General features: G+C 48.5%; 2 protein-coding genes across 3 annotated transcripts in view; one reads left to right on the forward strand and one right to left on the reverse strand.

The window, feature by feature from the left end:
• The first annotated feature begins 117 nt into the window (after nucleotides 1–117).
• Nucleotides 118–1324, forward strand: MEA1 (male-enhanced antigen 1). Its single transcript, XM_085054507.1, has 3 exons — nucleotides 118–356; nucleotides 436–550; nucleotides 617–1324. Exons 1-3 carry the CDS (start codon nucleotides 144–146, stop codon nucleotides 778–780), a joined length of 492 nt encoding a protein of 163 aa, XP_084910633.1. The 5' UTR covers nucleotides 118–143; the 3' UTR covers nucleotides 781–1324.
• PPP2R5D (protein phosphatase 2 regulatory subunit B'delta) overlaps nucleotides 1188–22048 on the reverse strand; it is a 27685-nt gene continuing 6824 nt past the window's right edge. For both annotated transcript variants that reach the window (XM_085054487.1, XM_085054486.1), the window contains exons 3-16: nucleotides 21128–21347; nucleotides 19790–19989; nucleotides 19292–19402; nucleotides 17840–17932; nucleotides 17249–17379; nucleotides 17078–17137; nucleotides 16287–16395; nucleotides 15362–15415; nucleotides 12461–12631; nucleotides 10357–10484; nucleotides 7520–7621; nucleotides 4948–5020; nucleotides 4384–4500; nucleotides 1188–4039 (exon numbers count right to left, since the gene is read on the reverse strand). In XM_085054487.1, the coding sequence (XP_084910613.1) occupies nucleotides 3902–4039; nucleotides 4384–4500; nucleotides 4948–5020; nucleotides 7520–7621; nucleotides 10357–10484; nucleotides 12461–12631; nucleotides 15362–15415; nucleotides 16287–16395; nucleotides 17078–17137; nucleotides 17249–17379; nucleotides 17840–17932; nucleotides 19292–19402; nucleotides 19790–19989; nucleotides 21128–21347 (1707 nt within the window). In that variant the 3' untranslated portion in view covers nucleotides 1188–3901. The remainder of the gene's footprint in view (nucleotides 4040–4383; nucleotides 4501–4947; nucleotides 5021–7519; nucleotides 7622–10356; nucleotides 10485–12460; nucleotides 12632–15361; nucleotides 15416–16286; nucleotides 16396–17077; nucleotides 17138–17248; nucleotides 17380–17839; nucleotides 17933–19291; nucleotides 19403–19789; nucleotides 19990–21127; nucleotides 21348–22048) is intronic.

The following is a 22048-nucleotide window of genomic DNA, read 5'->3' on the forward strand; positions in this document are numbered from 1 at the left end:
GGCGCGTGCCGGCGGCGCGTGCCGGAGGCACCGCCCGCCGCGCCCGGGGCCCGCTTCGGGACTACAACACCCACAGTGCCCCGCGGCGGCGGCGGCGGTTCCGGGCGGCGGCGGCGGCACCTCCTCGGCGCCGCGCCCGGTGCATGGCGGTGGTGCGGAGCATGGGCCCCGAGCGCGTATGTCCCCGGGAGCCCGGGCCGCCGGAGGGCCCTGACGGCGCGGCGGGGTGGAGCGGCGATGAGGAGGAGGAGGAGGAGGAAGAGGAGGAAGGTGGCGGGTACTTGTACCAGCCGCTGAGCCAGGAACCGGAGCAGGGCCTCGGCGACGCGGGCCCCGGCCTGCAGGAGAGGCTGCAGGTAGCGCCCGGCGCCTCCCCCGGGCCGGAGATGGGGGGTACCCGCGGTCCCGACCCCCGCTGCCCGTCTTTCTCCGCAGATGCTGAGGCTGCACCTGCCCGACCCGCCGGTGGACAGCGAGGAGGAGAACGACGAGGAGGCAGCGGAAGGCGCCGCGGCTCAGAGCAGCCACAGCTCCATTCCCATGGATGCAGGTAACCGCGTCTCCGGCAGGACCCTCCCGGGGCTCCGCCGCGGTCTCACGGCCTCTCTGTCCCCAGAGCATGTGGAGCTCGTGAAGAGGACCATGGCCAGCGTGAAGCTGCCCACCCTGGGCATCCCTGCCTGGGCCAGCCAGATCTCGGAGGAGCAGTGGAAGGACGTGGTGCAGCGCACGCTGCAGGCCCGGCAGAGCCTCGGCGGCCCCCGGCCTCAGTGGAATTGAGGGCTGAGCTGTGGCACAGGGGCTGCAAACCCCAGCCCTCCCTCCACCCTGGAAGCACCCACTGCCTCCGAGCCAGGTGCTGACAGGACGTGCCAGTATCGACCTTCCAGTTTGTCCCACTGACATTGTCTGATTTTCCTTCCCACTCCTTTTTCTTGGTTCTGGCTGGTGCATAAGTCAATGTGATGATCTTGTGTTGGCTTTCTCTGCCTCTGAGGAGGCAGACTGGCTTCCATGCCTGTGTGCATGTGGGGTGATGGGGCTTGGCTGGCTTTGCCCAGATTCCCTCAGGACAAACACAGGGCTTGTCCCCATGCTGACAGTACCAGAGAAGTCACTCTCCAGGCTAGGGCCCCTCCTCCCAGGGCAGGGTCTGTGTGTTGGAATATCATAGGCGGAGCAAGATGTGTCATTCCAAGAGATTGGTTTTATTTAGTTCTGTACATACAGGGACATCTGTACAAAATCCAACACTTTCATACTATGTAATGCTCTACTGAAAATAAAGTACACCATATGTACATATGAACTGTAAGCAGCTTAATACTTGTGTCCAGGGTGTGAATGCAGTAGTTTCGCTTTTTCCCTTGGGAGGAGCAAGCCAGGTGGAGTGGAAGAGGCAGCTCCAGTTCTGTCCATTTGGCTGATGTGGGGAAAGGCGTAGGCAGAGATGAGCAGCACTAATGCTAGAAACCAAGTACTGAGCAAGGGGCAGCTGTAGCGTGGCAGATGCAGGTCTGCCTATGAGCAGTACATGTGGTGAGAGGGTGAGTGCACTCCCCCCTGTCTCACATGGTCCCCTTCTGAGGTGTCCAGGACACTGGAATGAATAGGCAGCAAACAAAGGATGATGTGAAGGTACTAAGCCTAAGTTCCCTGACCCAAAACAAGACACAAAAAACCTATGGGAACATCAAAGCTGTACAGCACGTAATCATGATGTGTTACAATCCTGCCCCTGCACATGGCACAACCCCAGCACTATTCCTCTGGCCAGGGTCAGGGGCTGCCAGCAGAGACCGATCATCTGCAGGACAGCGCCAGCCTCTGCACACCACAAGATTCTGTTCCCTCCGCAGGCAGAGCAGCCCACAGTGGGGAAAGGCAGCCACTGCCCAGCAGCAAGCAGGCTCAAGTGAGGGCACACCATGCTGTAGCAATCTAAAAATGAGGTCCTGGCTTACAGCGCAATGCTAAGCAGCCAGTTGGAGAGCCTGTACTGAAACAGGAAGGAGCCTCCTGCCCAGCCTGAGCCTGGCAGCCCTCATTTCCGCTGTGCTGCTCTGGCGCCATCAGCACCACCCAGTGCATGTCCACATGCCGTGCCAGGCGTGAGGTAATTGATTGGCAGCTGATCATGAGCTCAGACTAATGTTCAAAATAAGCAATAACCTCCCTGAGGTGTTTCTGAAGTCTCCTGACGAACTGGCCCGTTGCGTGAAGCGGAGGGGAGGTGGGGTCCTGCATGACTGGGGGGGATCTCACACCTGTGCTGGCCAGCTCCTCCCAAGAGATGGTGGCATTCCTGGTGAGAGCTGAGCCGGGAGAGAGCTACACGGGGCAGGGATGCAGGATACACAGGTCAAAACAGCCTCATTGGAGGAAAGATGTGCTCAACACCAGCAGAAGAATTAGAAGGGGTGATCCTCTGACGTGGGAATGGTTTACTGGTGAGGACAAGCAGATACACCAGAACCTTCTACAACATCCCATGCTGCTGCAAAGCACTGTCAGGGTAGCACCAACCCCACAAGAAAGCAGGTGCAGCAGGAAAGAAGGAAGGACTCCCTTCTCTATGACAAAACAGCCTCTGAGGTGGCACCTTGGTCTGGCACTAAATCTGCACCACAAACAATAGGGGTGAAAGCTGGATTACAGTAGCACCCAAGTGCTGCGCAAGCCCCTGGGCTATCAGCAAGTATCTCTAAATGCTAAGTTAGCACGAGTCCCTGATGCACCATGTGATAACTAACAAGGGCCTCGGGCCACAGCGGGTGCCAATGTAACAGGACGTTGTGAACTTTGCTCAGAGCACCCATGGAAGCAATTCAGCAGTAGTGCTTAGCTATTGATAATAATGAGGAGACAACTGAACACTCGAACTCAGCCACGCCTCATGAGGTGTATCCATTGCTTCCACTAGCTTTGGAAATGACTAGCAGCACGCGCTTCCTAGAAACCCTGGCCCTGAAGAGCTAAGGATGGGATACAGAGACAAGGGGACAGCTGCAGGAGTATTTTAATTGAGCAGGTAGAGGGAGAAAGTAGAAGTCAGTGGCTTACACCTGCTACAAAGCGGGAAGTTAATTCTGGGCCCACAATTAACTCGAGACATCGGGAAGGAGATGAGTCAGCACGGACCAACACAAACAGCTGAAGGAATTCACTTTCTCACAAGAGAGCTTCTAAGGATGCTCTAAAGGGAGGACTGCAATAGTATGTAGTGCTTGCACCCAGCTTTACTGGGGGTGGCAAAGCACTGAACCCCCACTCCACTGACAGGGGAACAGAACAAGGGGCTTGTAACAAAAGAAAAGTGGAAGTAAACATTTCCTCTGCTATACATAAGACCCTTCAGCTTTGGAGCTGCACCCCAAGGCAGGGTGGAGAGGCAGCAGAGTCTTCACAAACTCTGCTTCTGCCCCAAGCTCAGCCTGGGCTCTGATCATGGCAGGGCTCAGCTGCACAGGCAGCACAGGGGCAGCTGTGGCAGAGATGGGCACTTGTCTGGAGCAGCACACTGAACCACGTGTGACAGGCTCTGGCAACACAGAGCCTGAGCAAGGCTCCGGCTTCCTGGCAGAGTAAGAACCTGGTGGCAGCTCACAGTGAAGTGAGTCCTGCCTGGACTGATCCAAGCAGAGGTCAGGCAGGCTCCCTTCACGCCTGCACAACCAAGGTGGAAAAGCAGGAGGACTGAGAAAAAGCAGGAGGACACGACAGTGGTGAGATACAAGTTATAACGTAAAACCAGATCTACCCTGGAGGTATGCAGATGGAGTGGAGGACAGGCACAGCTCACCATGTTCATTCCTTACTTATACATGAGAACCGAGTGCATTTCCATGACCCCTGGAGGAAAGGGATGGGGCAGAGCTTCCTGGGCCAGCTCCTGAGCCCGTCAGAGAGCCTCTTGGCTTGAGGTGAGAAACTCTTCTGCTCTCTTGTGGGCCTCCAAGGCTTTTATAGTGTAGACGTCCTGTGGAAGCTCAGATTTCCGGCGCAGCAAAACTTTGTCCTTCTTAATGTCTTTCAGCATCTACAAACAAATCAAAGGAGTCAGGCATCAGTAGCAAACCCCTTAATGCCTTCAGCCTCTGACTCCAACTGCTCTAGGATGTGCTGGGTGGCACTGCAGCATACCCCAGAACAGGCTGAGAGCCAAACACAGACCAAAAGGACACAAGAAAGTCCCACTGGCACTTTTTCCAGAGTGAGAAGGTTAAATAAACCACTCTTCAGACTACAGGTTGATCTCTTAATGATCAGGGATGAGAGTAGTGGCATTTACCTCCAGAACATTCGGAAAGAGGCAGTTTTGGCTATGTTGATGTCCTGGCTGGATTGGGAGCAACTGTGAAAGGACTCGAGTCACCTACGCACCTGCACAGCCTCCGTCTCCACCGTTTTCTTCAGCAGCTGTATATCCTCTGCAGTCGGGGTCTCCGTTTCCATACAGCACACAGAAGGCAAGGGTAGAGGTGCATAATACATGGGGTACTGCAGACAACACAGACAGCTGGAGAGTCAGCACTCCATCCAACACCAAGCCTTCTCCCCCAGCATGCTAACACAGCATGGCACAGTTCTTCCAGCTGTCCTCTCTGGCCCCCGCAAAGGCAGCAGGAGGGACACAAACAGGGAAGGAATATCCTCTCCTCCCCATGCCCTCTGACTCACAGCACACTGCGTGTGCAACTGCAGCTGAGAGCGTGGTCCACAAACACGTATGTCCTCTCTATAAGGCAGTACTTGGAGGTCAGTGCTATGGAGGGACAGGCTGATAAAACCCTGCCAACATTCCCAAGACACTGCTTTTTGGGAGGGACAGCCAGTGTGCACAGGACTGAAATCAGGTGCTAAAGCCTGCTCACATGGGCTGAGGAAGCAGGTCAAGACCCCCAGCACATTCTTATCTCATTCATCCTAGGTCCTGTTGTTACTCACCTGGGGGTTCAGCCGAGCCAGCTCCTCTATCTTCTGCCACATTTCTTCTCGTTCCTTCATCCTGAACCTTCCCCTGTGGATAGAGAGAGCAAGAGCAAGTGTGAACTCCTGGGGAAAATGCAGCTTTCATTCACAGGATGACAGAAACAAGAGACAGCAGTGAAATGCAGGCAAGGGGAAGAGCTGCCCTGTCATTTAGAGATCCCTAATTCTGTCTAATTCTAAATCTACAGGTGAGATGAGGCAAGAAGAGGGGACACACTGCAACTAGCAGAGGGTAGGCAGGCATGCTCCTTGCTCACCTCAGAGCACAGGGCGGCAACAATGGGCTGCACAGGTACTTTGGCCCTGCTTTGTGCTGCCAGGAGGTAGAGCAATGTCTAGTTTTTGGGGTAAAGCCATGACACCAGTTTGGATTTCAAACACGTATTTTCCTGGTGTCCCACAGATGCAGAGAGACAAACTGTCATTTCCAATAGAGCTGGGGTTCCACTGCCCACTGTTCCTTCTCTTTGTAAGACACCAGAGAGCTGCCCAAACACCCCTGGCACAGCTCTTGAACTTGGCACAGATACTGGCACACATTTGAAATGACTGTTCACCAGGGCCACTTATAAATCCCAGGACAGTGAATGTTCCTTACAAACCCAGGTGAGCATCCACCACCCCTTGTTATTCTCTTCTGCATTTTAAACACCTGCCCTAAAATCTCTGCTTTATTTCTGATTTTGACTATCTGGCTTTCATCCCAGCTACTGGTCGCTCTAGTGCCCTACCTATCCATGTTAAGGAAATTCTTATACTCTGCAATCACATCACACTCTTGAAATTCATATAAGCTAAGAATGAGAATGAAGCTGCCAAGGTTTCAAGCATCAGATTATTCCACCAGAAAATACAGAATCACAGAAAACCATCCAACAAACCAACCCCAAAACACCCAAATGAGTAACTCATTCAGGACAAGACACTATCTGCCCCAATTTCCTCACTGGTTTTCTTAGGGATTCTGATAATCCAAACAGTTTCAGTATATCTGGGGAGATTAGAAAGGTGCATTCAGTCCATTTGCACTGAACAGCAGAGAGACAGCCCTGCCACATGTCCCTAAAGAGTCTGTCCCTCATGATCACCCTGGCTGTAGCTGCACAGCTGGTGGTACAGTGGTGACAGGCCTGAGCTGGCATGTCACTTGTAGGCATGTTAACTAATTAAAAATGAGGCTAAGCTATAATCAAGCCTCTCAACATCTGGTTGCAGCCTAACAGTGAACCTACAAGTTCTCTTTCCCATTTCCTATTTGCTGAGTTTGTTTACATGTGAAATCCCACACATGCTATTTTCTAGCTCACAGCACAAGGTTTTCTGAAGCCTAATTAGGCACAGAGGCACTAGACAAAATAAAAAGAAAAAAAATCATCTTAACATGAACAGAAAACAGTGCAGCACTACCCATCCTTTTACTGGACAGTTCTGAGCTGGTTTGTTGAGCTTTTTCAGAACAATTCTCCACCAGTCACACACTAGTGCTGGGAACAGTCACCTTCAGCAGGTCAGCGCTAAACAGGGAGAGAAAGCTCCTGATGGAAACACTAGGTAGATCTTGTAAGAAATGTGCTGTCACTGTGACTTAAAATATATGTGAAGATATTTGTGGGCTTCACAAACGCCCTAGAATGGGAAAAAAAGAAATCTTGCTTGCTCCCATTTTAGATCTTAAAAAAACCTTAATTTTTCCATAAGCAGGTTACCCATCAAGTTCTGATTCATGTATCAACTTATTACTTATTATCAAGCTATTTACTCCTATTTCACAAAACAACAGAATGTACTCCAGAGTTCTCCACTCCCAGCAAGGAGTAGCTCTGCTCTCCCCACCATCAGCCCTGGTTCATCCAGGAAGGAGGACCACTATTTTATGTCACTAAGTCAGCAGAAAACAGACCCTTCAGGAAAAAAAGTTTTCTTCTAGCTTACTGGACTGACTCAGCTCACCAAGCCAAGCCATAGAAACATCAAAATCAGCACAAGGCAGCAGAAAAAGTGGAGTTCTTTCCTCTTTACAGCACCATGGCACAGGTACTCACTGAGCTCAGATTTTATCCCCACCATTTGCTCTTTGAAATTGCAGGAATTATTCCATCTTTATAATTGGAAAATTGAAAGCATCCTGTGGCATGAAAGATGCATTATGTCCACTGCAGAAAAACTCTTCAGAAAAGTCTTTCTAAAGCAATAGGATTCTACTGACATCACTACAACATTTATGACCTGGTAAATATTTCCAAGGCAGAACAAAGCTGAGTATCCTCTACAAGGCAATCTATTTCCTTATGACTCAGCAAACTCTGTCACTCTTTTCTAGACTACCCGTTTTAGCAGGACTGAAAGGATTTTTATCAGGGCACACCTCATCCCTACTTAGACTTATGGCTAAAGAATCCTACTTTTGGACAAAATTACTTATCACCTTTCCATTTCCCCTCTGCCTTCTGGCATCTACCATCTTTTACTGAACCCCAAGGAGACTTTAGGATGAGCTCAAATTACTTGTCAAAAACCTCTTACTCACTTCTGTTTCTCTGCCTTGTATTGCTGTGTGCAGTCATCAAAAAGCTTTTGGTTCATCTCCATGAAGAGCTTCAGTGCATTGTAGATCAGCCCATGAATTGTCCTGCAAAGGAATGAGGAAAGGAGAACAAGTCATGGTGGGCAGGTTCTTAGACCTGAGCTGGTACCAGCAGCACAGACAAGAGGTAACAGCAGCAGCAACTCATTCTATAGCAATGTGACAAAAGATTCTCACACAATCCCAGCTCTTACCATGGCAAAACCCCTTCCACAAACACAGCAGGAACTATACAACAGGGAAAAAGAGATGGAGAAAAAAGAGAAAGACCCTGGGACAGGCCTGCTGTGGTCAGATTAATGAGTGCAAAAACATGCATTCACATGTTCATTTCTTGTAGTTAGAAGTGGGAAATGAAGGATGCTAGGGGCCTGTTCAGGGCTGTTTTCAAGGGGGCTTTAGTTCCTCCCACAGTTCACACCACAGATACACAATGACTTTTTTGAGCTGCCAGTATTTGGTCATGAGCTCTGCAACTCAGCTGCCCAAAACACAGACAAGGCAGCAGCCCCATAGAGATGGGAATCAGCCCACAGAGTATCACAGAAGGAAAGTCAACTCTGTGCCAGCAATTTATGGATAGATTGCACTGTGTGTGAGCTCCCTATGGGACAAAGACTCTCCTAGGGAATAAAAAAAAGTGTTGAAGCTGTCTCAGAAATACCTGACCCAGAGGCAAAATACGAGACTCAGTAGATTAAGCTCTGTCTCTACCAGCTCTACAAATGAAACATGGAAGAGAGATGCAACCCTGCGGGACTTAAGCAAGCTGTCTGACCAAGTAGAGAAACTATGGGAAGGAAAAGAAGAATCTGAGATACTCAACCTGCTCTGAAAAGATGTGGCTATTGCTTAAACAAAGACAAGAAAAAAGAGGAAAATACTTTCAGGACTTCTGCGATACCACTGGGAAGCAGACCAGAAAAGACAGAAACAGCAGAATCATGAATCTTGGCTGCTGCAAGGACACAGAACTGGTGAATTGATTTCAGACAAGAACATGAAGTCCTTTTCTGAGGTCTGGACTTTTCCAGCCTCCCTAGAATTAATTTTTAGCTAATTCATTAAAGGAAGTGTGTTAAATTAAATTAATTAAACTTGAATTAACCAGGTAAGGAATTAAATGAAGAAGAAGTCAGAAGACAGGAAGTTGATAAGAGAACCATAAAACAGAGTAGTGTCTAGGAATCAGACACAGAGGACAATATTTGACATGGACAGCTGCCCAGTTCTGCTTCCTCTGTTATTCCTGTACTCAAGGAGTCAGGCACTGCATTAGCCAAGTTCTCTGGTTGCAGAAAACATAAAGATGGGACATTAGTTAACAAGCCAGAAGTCAGATGGAAAATCTACTGCACACCTCTGAGAGACTGGCAACATCAGTGACAGGCAGATACCAAACTGTATGTAGACTCAATGGCCCCAAGGCTGGTAAATGCAGGTGCCTCAACCCTTGCAGAAGCAAGCCACTGGTCTGCTGTGGCACTTTTTCATGGTGTGGAAAGATGGCTGGGGGTAAAAGCAGGATGTGAATATAACTTTTCAGTTTCCTCTAACAGAAGCTATAACAGTACAGGAATTATAGAGTAAAATGCAGCTGCTGCTCCCTCAGTGGAATGCTGCTGGCATGCTGAAAGCCTGCTCCAGGATGGTTCCTCATACACACAGCCTGCAGCCCCTGCTGAGGGGCATGGAATGGAGGGTGGAGCAGAGTGGAAACACCACGGCCAAGTTCCATTAGAGTCCTGGCAGGGAGGGGAACTCGATGGTGCTTTGCAGCTGATAAACTGCACAGAGCCTGTCAGCCAAGGGAGATAGGAGATGTCTTGTGGCTGAGCCAGGAACTGTGGTGAAATCACCCTCCTGGGATGAACCTGGTTCATTATAACACAGCTGTATTAATGCACAGCTCCATTCCAAAGTCACCCACCCCTTATGGGTATGCCCATATGGGTATGGCATGCCCACCCCTTACTGGGCACCCACTCTGTGCTGTATTGCCTACACCCTTGAGACCAAAGCAAGAGAGTTTTACACCCATCAGTAACAAAGGCAGGGTATGACTAGGAGTCACTCAAGCTCCACCTAAACATAAAGAAATAATATAAAAGTAAGCTGAGAATAGGGGTAAGTTAGGGAAGACTCCATTCTAACTGCTGGGATAGGTCAATAGGCTAAACCCATCTTCTTCCCCTGTGGGTAAGAAATGTACTCTGGGCACACTGGGTACTTTCATTGCGAATTAGAGCTTCTCTGTGAATTGCTTTGAATACATTTCTGCAGTCAGCTGCTATCACTGGCAGTCCTTGAACCTTAACCTGTCACAATTTTCTCCTTATTAATAAGGAGTGTTATTCTATGAACTGTTAGTGTGAGTCCTTTCCAGTTGCTGGCAGTCACCAGTAGCGGTGAACATAATCAAATAAAATAGAAGACCTGCTGAGGGGTCTCTCTCATGCTGTTGGCATATTTTCCTGAATAAGTCAGTTGAACTGATCCAACAGGACTGTTCAGCAAAGGGTCCCCCTAATAGCACACTGACAGAGTGGTTGGGCACAAGGGTCTTGGCCTTCCTGGGGTGCTGACAGACAAATCAAACACAGAGGAAATCTCTCCTTTTCACGTGATACAGACCAATCCCACCAACAGTCCCCCTGGCTCAGCAGCTGTCGCCACCAAGCACTATGCATTGTTGCACTGCAGCAGCATGCCCCAAGATGGCCAGTGGGTCAAACAATCCAGCATGCACAGCAAGTGTCAGAGCATGGGGGAAAACCTACTTGTTCCAGTGACTCTTGGAGTTCTTGTAGAGTGCTGGAAACATGATTGGGAGGATTTTGGCTGCATTATCGCTGATCAGGCTCATGATATATTCATTGTTCCAATAGTACAGCGCTCGCTCTGCCACCTGCAGTGGGAGAGAAAGCCATCCTTGAAGAGGTTCCTTCCAGTAACACCCATGGTGCACAGGGAAGCCACCACCCAACCAAGGAGCCCACATGATTCCTCACAGCACAGGGATGACCTTCATAAATGTCTGTGAGGTCATTCATCCCTTCTTCACCTTAGTCTCTGCCAGACACTTCTTACTTTTCTGAGAAAAAACTCATGTTCTTGAATAGACAAGCCTACTGTCAACATACTAATGACTTCAACACCCTTTACACAACACTTAAGGACAGGAGTGTCATCTACTCCAGGTCCCAATTCACATTAGCTCCAAGCCTTCTTCATTTCCTCAGACTGTCCTCTGTAAAGCTCCATTCCTCCCTGGCTTTCCCACAACAAGAGTCTCTCAGAGCTTTGAAGCATGCTTCAGTCACCAGTTCAACCCCCTGACTTAGTAAGGGTGAAAACATGGAAAATCTTGGGGCAGGCATCCTGCTCTAACAAGACAAACAAGTCTGACAAGTTTCCACACAGTGACAGACAATGCAGGCTAATTTCTGCATTTGGTGCTAGCTTGAGAATGGCTTAAAAACCTAGGAAAAGAGACATCCAGACTTAGTTTTATATTTCAGATGATGGAGAACTTGTTATATCCCCCTAACATATTGTTTCACATATGTAAATGAAGTGAAACTCACTTTGTGTTCACTTACTTAGCTTTTGGTTTTTGAAATCTGGTTAAACCTTTGTATGCTAGATTAACACACAATCCACTCAGAGAAAACTCACTCCCACCAAGGTGCTCCGGTTCACCAAGAAGTCAATTCCTAATTTTGCTCTTCAGACAAGCTGTAGACTGTTCAGCCTGACCATATGGGACACCTTTGGAGTTAATTTTCTTAGGCTGCAAAGTGTTTGCACCTTCTGCAGGTTTCTCAGTATTGTCCTTCAGTTTGGCAGCAGATGAGGGCTGCTATCAAGTACAGGATGTCTCTCTTCTAGCCTTTACCCTGCTTTATTCAAGCTCCTTAGTTCCTTCTGGTAGCTCCCTCCACACCCAAAGGTCACATTAGTCCTTTGGCTCCAATCACCACACCAGTAATCCATATCCATCTGGTTTCCATCATGCTCCCCTAGCCTTTTACAGGAAAATTATTTTTTACATACACATGTGACCTAGACTGACCTTCTTTTTGGCTTGTAAACACATGACTTGGTACCTCTCTATACCAAAAGACAGACTGAAGCCAGCCTGCCTCACTGTGCAGGCACTCTCACTTGGAAGATGGCTGTATCACTACTTCTTTAATGATCCACCTATACCTCAGTGAACCATCTGTTTCCCTGGTAAGCTTCTTGTTCCTGGGCACTCTTCATGGCAGTCTAAAACAGTGAGCCAAGAACATCTGCTAGGAACTACCAGCAGGTCCTACCACCCTGTACATTTTACACCTCAAGACTCCCATCCACAGAGGTTGTATTAGCCGGGAACTGCAACCAGTTTCCCTGTTTTTTTCCAGTGAAAACAAGGAAGAAGCAGACTCCAGCACTCTTCCAGTATACCTCACCCTTTACTACCTATGCCAGAATAAAACAAAGGACCTTCTCTGCACAGTCTCTTTGGTTGGCCTCCTTCCAATACTGCAGAGTGCTTGGTTTTACTTCAACAGGGTGACCTTGGATGGATCTCCTCTGTCCTTGCTAGTCAAAACAGGAGGTGGCAGAGCACCTGTGCTCCAGCCCCAGTCTGCTGCAATACATGGTGCTGCATAGCACAGAACAGCAGGAGAGGCTCCACTGATTTGCTGTTTTCTCTTTGGATGAGCTCGTGCCCTGGTTGTGGTGAGAATTCTCACTGCTTTCCACCACATGTCACCCCAATACTCACCCTGGTTACACCCCCACAAATACAAGCCCCAAAACTGTGGTGTCATCCCTCACATACCAAGTGGATTACAAGTCAATGCTTTATCCTCTCCCTGAGCTGCAACCTACCTGGAAGTGTGGGCTGGAGACACATTTGGCCAGCTGCCTGAACAAGGGCTCCATAACTTTCACAAACTCAGATGGCTCAATCACATCCAGGATCTCCTCCAGCTCATTTAAAAACATCACCTCTTTGGGACTGTGAGTTTTGGGCCAGAACTTCAGCAAGCCCACAATCACCTGAGTGGGGAGGGTACAGAGACAATGTTAGATGCTGAAAGTTAACACCAGCTGCAAAATAAATTTTTAAGTGTCTGGTCACAACAGCAGAGGGAAGGAATGAACAAAATAGACTTTCTCAGAAAGTCTGGGTGGGTAACTGGAGAAGAAAGAAGACAAAAGCCCAAACTCTGCCACATTACATTCATGGCAGCAGCTCTGCCTAGGCTGCTACAATTTCATATTACAAGCACAAAGTTTAGAATCACTTTTTATCCCCAAACATAGCTTAACACAGAAGGGTGAAACTGGAGTGGGCAGCAGCTGGCAGACAGTGCAAAGCAACCATGGAAGATCAGCTAACAAAATTGGAAATGCTATGGAGAAGGTCTCTGAAGAGTCATTATTCAAAACACTACAGAGCTTGAATACTGGGGAGCACCAAATAAATAATGCAATGGATGGGTTTGGGAAAAGGAAAGGAAATACTACTTCACACAAAACTAACTGGATTATGGAACCCATTCTTGCAAGACTTTGTGGAGACTCAAAGTCCAGAGACTCCAGAACCGAGTTTACACCTAATGGTTATAATTAAATATGACAATGCAGATGCAACTTCTGGCTGAGTAAAACTATTGCTTACAAGATTAGGGAAGGGCTATACCTCACTAGATTTTATTTCTTTTTAATACTGCTTCCTGTCCTACCCATCTGCTTCTAGACACTGTAAAGGCAGAATCCAAGATGCTGCAGACCTTCACTCCACTGGAAGAAGAAATGCTTACTCTGTGGACTCTGGAGTCACACACAGCTGGCCACAGGAGTTGCCCTTTCAAACCTCTGTACTTCAGCTACCTGATCCTGAAGCCAGCACTTGAAAGGAAGTCCAAAGCAGCAGAGGAACAGTAGTGTGCAATGCAACAGCAGGATTAGAGATATCTGAGCATTATGTTCCTGCCAACTCAAGGCTTGAGAAGCCAGCAGTTTGTTATCATCAATGTTTGTCATTACTCATGTCTGCCATTCAGGCAAGAGTTAGCTTCAATGACTCAGAAGTAACTTCTCCTACAACTAAGGTGGTGTGAGGTGTGTGGACTCTGTTTGCTCTTACTGAGCACATCTGAGCCTTGCTCACCTGGTAGTCTTTCAGACTGCTGTTAAGGCAAGAGCTACCATGTGAAGCCTTGCTGAGCAAGCTTCTGGAAAGCCCACTGGAGGCAAGTGTGGACTCAGGGAGTAACGTGGCCTCCTTCCTGCACTCCTGGTAACATCTCCCAGTGCATTCAGACTCTTGCTGATGCACAAGCCTTGTAATTCTTCCAGACTTCAATAACCCCAGTCATCTTGGGGGTCTACTCAAAACCTTCACAAGCAAGGTGCTTCAACAGAACATAAGTTGTGGCAATATGGCCTTGGTATGTCTGGTTGAGACACAACACCCACTGAAGGTAATAAAATTGGGTCATTCCACTGCTTTCCACAAGCACCAAACCAAACCTGGGTCAGTAATCCAGGGCCCACCAAACCGTTACCAAGGAAGCAGTGATGAGCTACACAGCTTTACTGAGTAAGCTGCAAAGTGAAGCCTAGAAATGCTGACAGGTTTCTATTTCTCTCTTCTCCCTCACCCTAGGAGGTGCTTTGGCAGGAGGCTGTTGGACTGGATGTCAGCCACAGGAAGTACTCAGCACAATCAGGAAGCTACTTTATGCAGTTTGTTTCAGAGCAGGCTTTTGGGAACAAAGGAAATTGAGGACCCATGTTTAAAGGAAAAACTAGGAGCTCTGCTTCAGCTCTGCTGGTGTCAGAGCTGTGGAGCCAGAAAGCTGACAACAGCTGACCAGCTTCTACCCAGCACAGGCAGGCTCACCATGAGCACACACATTTCAGCCAGAGAACAGAACGACCTCAGCCAGCATTACTCATTAAAACACTCACACTTTTGGTGCTCCCTGCTACAGCGACAGAAGTATGTGTTCTCTGCCCATCTGCTGTTTTGAGCCTGTGAAGCTCAGCTCTGTAGAAGACATTTCCTGGCCTGCAGTGGGTGGAGAAACACTTGTCTCCTTCTTGCACCCTCTGCCAAGCTGGCATTTAGCCTGATTAACACTGCAGGTCTGTGTAGCCAGTAACTTAGAATATGTGAGGTCTCTATCTACACTGCTCACACATTTTAGAACCTGCTGTATCCCAGCACTACATCCTGAAGGCAAATGTGTCTACAATGTGACTTATCTCTATGAAGGTAGCAAACTGATGCTGAAGCTGGAAGGAAAATGCTTTCATGAACGAACAGTGGCATGCCTAAGTAGACCTTATGCCCCAGGTTCCTAACCTCCCCCTCACAATTCTACAGCCAACTCCAGCAGTCTGGAGGGGACTCTTACTATTTCAGGGCCCCACAAGCTCTGGTTCCATCAGATGGTCACGTATTTTGTCTCTGCAGCATCTCTCACTAGCCAAAAGTTCTGGCCTGAAAGAACAGTTTGGTATCCTGTTCCTTCTGCTGCACCAAGATCTGTAGCACAAAGATTACAGCCCACCTTCCTGAAGCTTTCAGGAGAGAATGCAAAAGGCTTGCAATGAGCAGTACAGCCCTTTCTGTCCCCAGGGAGCCAGGCAAACTCAGTAAACAATACCACTGACTCCCAGCCTCTTTACAGCAAGGATGAAAAAAGGCTGCTCTAAGGAAGCTGTGAAGCTTTTTGGGACTTGACTGTCACACAGAAGTGAAGCAAGGTTACTCACTGGCTCTGTCAAGCTGCTGTCTTTCTCCAAGAACTGTACAACACAGTACGCCAGCTGTAGGAAAAAAACATGGCAAAATTAGAGCTTCCTCAAGTGCACCTGAGATTAAAATGCCACCACCCTCCTAGGCTGGAAGTAAAACCATGTCCATTATGGTACAGCTCTAAGCAAATCCAGTTTTCTGATGGTAAGTGAAGGCTTCAAGATCAAGCAGGCAGGGCCTGAGCTCAGGATATTTGTGCCACATAAAGGATAAACCTTCAGTCACCTAGAACAGTCCACAGCCAACACATTCAGATACAAGCACAGCTACACACACAGTAGGAAGAACAAACCTGACTGACACAAAGCCCTGCCCCATAGAAACAGGGCTGAGAGAATGGGCATCTCTACTTAGTACCCATACATTTTCACTTCCTAGCCCAAGCTCTGGTCTTCTCTATTTTTATGTTATGTACTCAAAATTGGAAGAAATTAATCTCTAAACCAATCTAGCAGACTAGCACACCAATTTCTCCACATATCTCAGCGGTGACTAACAGCTGATACACCACATGCACAGGCTGATGACTGCAGCTAGGAATTTTACCTCTGTGGTTTCAGCAGGGCCTCAGTATTTCACAAGCTTCCAGCACAGAAAGACAAAGCAAGCCACAGCATTAAGACAGAGGGAAACGTCAGGATACCCTCCTATCATCCAGTGGCACAGCCCCAGGCACCACAAGAATGGGACAACCACTACAGCATGGGACTAGGGCAGAGCCTGGAACACCTCACAGCAAGAACTTTGTACAATGCAGTAATGTGGCCTGGTGAATAGCTATAAGCAATTAGCTTTCAAACTAATACAAATATACCGAGCTTATAATAGCAATAAGCTTTTGAAAAATCCCAATCTGCCCTGGGAACTTGAAGCACTTCTCACCTGTGGATGGTAGACACTGAGAGACTTCACTTTGTGCAGTGGTAACAAGACTCTGATGAGGAACATCTTGTGCTCTTCCTTCAGAGGCAAAGCAAACCCATTGATTATGCTGAGAAGAAACAAGAGTCTTGTTAAAATTTTTACCCTGCATAAATACAGTGTCTCTCACCTCACAAGACACACTAGTTCTCATCAGCCCCTCGAGGAAGCAGCCACCAAAAGTGTGGTTGCTGCAGCCCTGGCTGCACACTGAGCTCAGTGAGAGCATTCTTGGCAGGCACCACAGGGAAAAGCATCTGATGGAGCCTGAACTCTGCTCTGTCCTGTGCCAGGCTGAGCCCACACACACTTAGGCAGAACCTCTGGGGAAGACCAGCACTGAAGCAGCTCAGTGCTTGCTTGAGTCTTGTGCTTTACAGAACAGGAGGATGGCAGCACAACAGGGCTACAAACAGAAGGGAAGCTGAAACCCTGGAAAAAGCTGCCCATTGCTAAGGCTTCTCGGAGCCGTGAGGAGCTGTTCTCTTTTACTGCCTGCTGAGGCAAGATAGCAAGTGTGACTGGACTCAGACTGAAAACAACAGGAGACAGTTCTGGGGAGGAGAAGGCTACCACTGTATTTATCAGCAGGCTGGAGAGTACTTTACTTCATGCTCTGTCAGACTGAGACTCTCTGGAAGAGGTGCCTCCTGCAAGGATTGCTGAAGGAAGCACTCCCTGTTCACACAGTGCATTGGGCTGGGAGGCCTCACTCACTATGGGCCCTCTGGGACTTCCAAAAGTGGCCTTACCTTCCCAGGATCTCCAGTAGCTCTGCAATCCCATTGTGGTGCTCTGTTTCATAGATGAACCTAAAGAGAAGGATGAGAGGTCATTGCCAAATGCTGGATACAGTCTGGTAAGCAAGAAGAATGAATAAAGCTGGAGACAGGAAGTCTAAATGGTACTAAGAAAGACCTCACCTGTAAAATATATTATTGATCTGCCTCCTCACATATGCTCTCAGACCCAGGAACTTCCCATAGATCCTGTGCAGAATAGTCTTTAGGAAGTCTCGTTCTCTGGGATCTTCACTGTCAAAGAGATCCAGCAGCTATGGGGAGAGAAATTCAGTCAGTGCCTGCATACTGCCTGTCTGGGAAAAGCTACCAGCAACACTGGGCACTGCTCATGCTTGGCAAAAACAGCTCTTTCAGCTGAGTGATGCCTTCAGCACCCTGAGCACAGTGGTCATTTCCCTGAAACACATGACCTCCTAGTCACAAGCTGTAACCATCATCATTTCTTTCACCTTCAGAAGCACAGAGATGGCATGGACATTCTACAAAGCTGCATGTCCCCAGATCTCCCTTGCAAGGCCCCCATGCCCCTTTCCACCTGTACAATGAGTTATGAGTTACAGTGACTACAGCTCGCACACAGTCTTGCCCTGCACAGAAAATTCTGTCTGCTCATTCAAGACAAATAAAGAAAAGTCACATCACCAAGCACCAAAATCTGCTGCATGTCCTTCATAAAGGTGGTACATAGTGGCAGGGGCAACAATTACTTACAGATAGCACAAACTTCTGGTCAATGTATTTCTTGGCTACATTTGGTTGAAAGTCTGGCGATTCCAGGAACCGGAGAAAGAACTCATACACCAGCTGTGGAGGAGAAGAGGAGATTATTTAGAAATCCCCCTGTCCTCTCACCAGTGTTTACTTCAGATTTTGTTTTCCTTCTCCTTAAGGATTCAGTGAAAGGTTGGGAAGACTGAACAGGAGCACCAAACTCAGTGTTTCCTTACCCAGTGGGATCAACTCAGCTGCCCTTGCTCTAATGGGAAGGGGTCTCTGGTGGCACACAACTGCCTAAATTTGCATGAGCTCTCATCACCTCAGGTCCCCTCAAAGATAACATCCACCTACTCAGATTAAGACACTAGGTCTGGGAAACTCTTCTCCCATCTTTAGCACACATCTCCACAGAGAACAGAAACCTCCAGAGATGGCAAAGGCTCAGACTCACTGGATGCCCTTGAGACACGCCAAGGAAGAACAGAAGAGCAGAGAAATTAAACAGACCCCAGGAAAACATGCAGTGTCCTCTGCCTCCTGGGTACTGACTCAAGGCTGGCTTGGCCTCACTAAGCCAGGAGAGCTGCATGCTGTGTCCCACTTGGAAAATAAAGGGCAGCTTGCTTTAAGGCTGTCAGTGCTGAAACATCAACGTCTGGTCCTGCTGCTCTCTGAGAGGGATGAGTCCACTCTCATCCCTCCTAGTGGTTCTGAGAGGCCACTAGGCCAAAAAAGATAGATGCATTTGAAACATCTGACTTTGGAATTGAAGGAATTGTAGGAGCATGCATCCACAGGTAGGGCCTAGCTGCCAAGGACTGCAGTAAAAAAAAAATGAGGTGTTGACCAAAAAGCTCAGCATTCAGTTGCCACAGATCCATGTTGGCTGCTGCTGACTCAATTCTGAGAAACAAATGCTGCCTAGCATTCATAGCACTTTGGTGCTGAGGACACGCTATTTCTATCAACGCTCACATCCCTATGTCAACTGCAGCAGTGAGAAGTGATTAAACACTGCTGCAGAACACCACCTTATTTCTTCTCTGTGTTTTCTGCTTCATTCTGCAGTACCTGTCTCTTTTTCTGTCTTTGTCTGCTTGACAACACGTTCCTGTGCAAGTGCCTGGAGCTTTCCTCCTGACTTCCACTGCTGAGCTCTGCTAAAACATGCTCACTGTCACTTTCCTACCCTTTTTCCCCAGCCTGTTTTAAAGCCACCTGCAAATGAATGCTGTACACGGGCATCAGCCAGTTCCCAGGACACCCTTGCTTCCTGCACTGCCTAGAAGCCACCTCTGACCCCTGGGTGGCAGGCCTGGTCTTTCCCCAGGAACCCTTGCAGGCTGGTGAAGCAGCACTGGCAGGGCTGGCAGGCTCCAGCTCTACGTGGACTCTCGACTTCCTGGAGATAAATTCACCAGATCTACATCCCCCCCTCCTCCTCACCTGAAGGTGTGGCCAGGCAGCCTCTAATGTAGGCTCATCTTCTTCAGGGTCAAACTCTGCTCCTGTGGGATTGGACGATGGTGGGAGTGTCCGGAAGAGGTTCACTGAAAACTGAGGTGAGTGAAAAAGTGCATGAATGACATTCTGACACCTCATGATGGCCCTCCACATAGCAAATCCTTCGCTGCAGAGCAACACATTGTGATTTGTCACAGCTGTGCCGACAGCAGATCCCTTCTGCAGGCTGTAGAGTTACAGGCTGCACAGGACCTTCTCATGTGCAGTCTGTGCTGGAGACAAGAGCTTCCACCTCTCCCCACAGCAGGCATTGTCACTACCACCACTCTCACACATACTTCTCTTTCAGGAGGTGGGTAGATAAGGAATGGGTAGGACTGGGGTCACTCTCCTCTCTGACAAATCCCCATCCCCTCCTCCTCCTCCACTTCCCTGTTTCTTTGGCACACAAGCCACACAAACACTGGCTCCATGCCCTACCATGATAACAGCTTCAGGATAGATGGCCTCAGTGACGACATCACGGTTGTGTGTGATGTATTCCACCATCTCATTGAGACCTGCTCGCTTCACCTCCTTGAATTTCAGGTCACTGAGGGGGTCGGAGATGAAGTCAAAAAGAACGCAGCACTGCCGCAGCTTCTGGATGAAAAGCTCTTCTCGCTCGTGTGGAGGAGCATCTGTCAGAGAAAGCAGGGACATCTGTCCTTGGAGACAGGCAGAACATCTTCCTGGTTTCCCCAGGTATCACTGTGGTTTGCTCCCTATGGTCTCCCCCTCCCCATCACATCCCCCTTGAACTGTTGGAGGGCAAGAGGGAGAGGAAGTGTTATCCCTGGTATGGATATGGGACAACAAAGGCAGAGGGATTGTAAGGCCTCTGAAGCAACTATCCCATGAAGGGATTTCAAACATGGTAGCATTTTCTAACCTGATAAGCACTGATCTCTTCCCCGTACAGAGTGCACTGAAAAGGGAACTCAACCAGCCCCCATAACACACCAGTGACAGCCATGTCCTGCACCCCACAGACACAAAGGGAGCCGGGCAGCACACACTGTAGCTTAACCCTCCTGCCAGAGAACAGGGTGGAAGAGAGGGGCCAGGGTGGCAGAAGCTACACATCAAGAGGTTCTCTTTTTGATATGACTGGAAACTATGCACTGCCTTGGCCAACGACACAAACTTATCTCCGGCTTGCAGAATGCTACTGAGCTGCAAGGCAGTTGCCCTTCCTCAAAGGCTTGTCTGTGTCCATAAGCAACATCAGTGATGAGTCTGGCTCAATGACTGCTGAAAATGCTTTCTCCTTGTCCACACTCATGTTTAATTGCAACATAATGTACACTAAGTGCTAATACCAAGTAGCTGCCCTAACGTGGACAGGTTCAATTGCACTATTATAATTTGCAATGGAAACACAATGAGGAGGAGGCCTGGTCTTCCCCCAGGAAGGGTTGTCTGTAGAAACCAAGGGCAGTCTGCATCAAGGTCTCTGCACTTCACCACCTTCCTGCACAACCTGCTGAAGAATCTGAGGCAATGCTCAGTACATAGAAACACGAGGGGTAAAAAGCGCAAATGGGAAATTAAGTGCAATGCTTGCATTGAGAATACTCTGATTATTTTAGGTCATCCATCAATGCTCTACCTGCTAATAAGCCAAGCACCTTTCCCAGAACTATCCCTGCTGCACTGCCCATAAAACTAGCTGGACACTGGCAGAGTTGCTTTGGGAAGAGCCCTTACACCACCACACTCTGCCAGGACAAAGTGCAGCTTCTCATGCAGGTCACTCCCACCCCACAGCCTCTTTACCTTTAAGGGCTGGGAGCTTTTGCAGTTCCCGGTTTTTGCTCAGATTGAAGCGGGAAGAGCTGTGCCGGCGCTCCTTCTTCACAATCTGGGGTCCCCCTGAGTACTTGATTTTATTCAGCTGGGTTGGGGGGGGAGCACTGTTACTGGGCCGCTTGTTTGAAGTTGGCTGCTGTTGCGTCTGCTGTTGTGGCTGCTGCGGCTGCTGCTGAGGCTGCTGGGCCTGATGAGGGAGAGAATAAAGCAACTCAGAAGCTTTTACCAATAAGCCTCATAAGCAGACACCATCACCATCTTCTTGGAATGAAGAAACTGGTCAGGTTTTTCACTGTTGCACTTGTAATTGAGTACATCTCACATGCTCCTGCCAGCTCTAGAGCTGTTGGTTACATTTGCAGCATACCTGCAGAGTAAACATCAGTTTTACTCATGTCTGTGAGGTACCACAAAGACACCGGAGCCTCATGGCACAGCAAGTGCTATGGATATGGAAAGCAAAGTCATATCTTGCAACAAATTCAGTTTGTTGACAGAAAAAAAAAGCAGAAATAAGAACTTTCTGTGGTCTAAACAGAAATCTCGGTCTCCATACAACACACAGCAAGCAAGTTTATAAAATCAGCTATTTGCTTCTTTGTCCTTGTACAGGGAATCACCTGGGAAAAAGCAAAGCAGTGTGTAGTACAGAGCAGACATAATGGTCTTGGTAAGGCAATAACAAAGACCACTAAAATCATTGCTGCATTCATGGTCCAGGAGCACCTCATCTACAAACCACATGAATCATACATACAAACATATGCGACCTTAGGTCCCAGGCTGTGGCCTCTCCCAACCCATCCTGGCTGCTCTCTCCACCTCTGCCTTGTCTCTCTCACTGCTGTTTGGTCTTCTGCAGATGTGTCTTTTCCACATCAACCCTTT

The sequence above is a fragment of the Lichenostomus cassidix genome, chromosome 3, assembly GCF_008360975.1.
Source record: "Lichenostomus cassidix isolate B80296 chromosome 3, HeHo_3.0, whole genome shotgun sequence".
Taxonomy (NCBI): domain Eukaryota; kingdom Metazoa; phylum Chordata; class Aves; order Passeriformes; family Meliphagidae; genus Lichenostomus; species Lichenostomus cassidix.

What these genes read in the sequence shown, in the direction of transcription:
- MEA1 (XM_085054507.1), top strand. Translation starts at nt 144, where the DNA reads ATGGCGGTGGTGCGGAGCATGGGCCCCGAGCGCGTATGTCCCCGGGAG. An exon ending in GCCTGCAGGAGAGGCTGCAG is followed by an intron (nt 357 to 435) that starts GTAGCGCCCGGC and finishes CTTTCTCCGCAG; the next exon opens with ATGCTGAGGCTGCACCTGCC. An exon ending in CTCCATTCCCATGGATGCAG is followed by an intron (nt 551 to 616) that starts GTAACCGCGTCT and finishes CTCTGTCCCCAG; the next exon opens with AGCATGTGGAGCTCGTGAAG.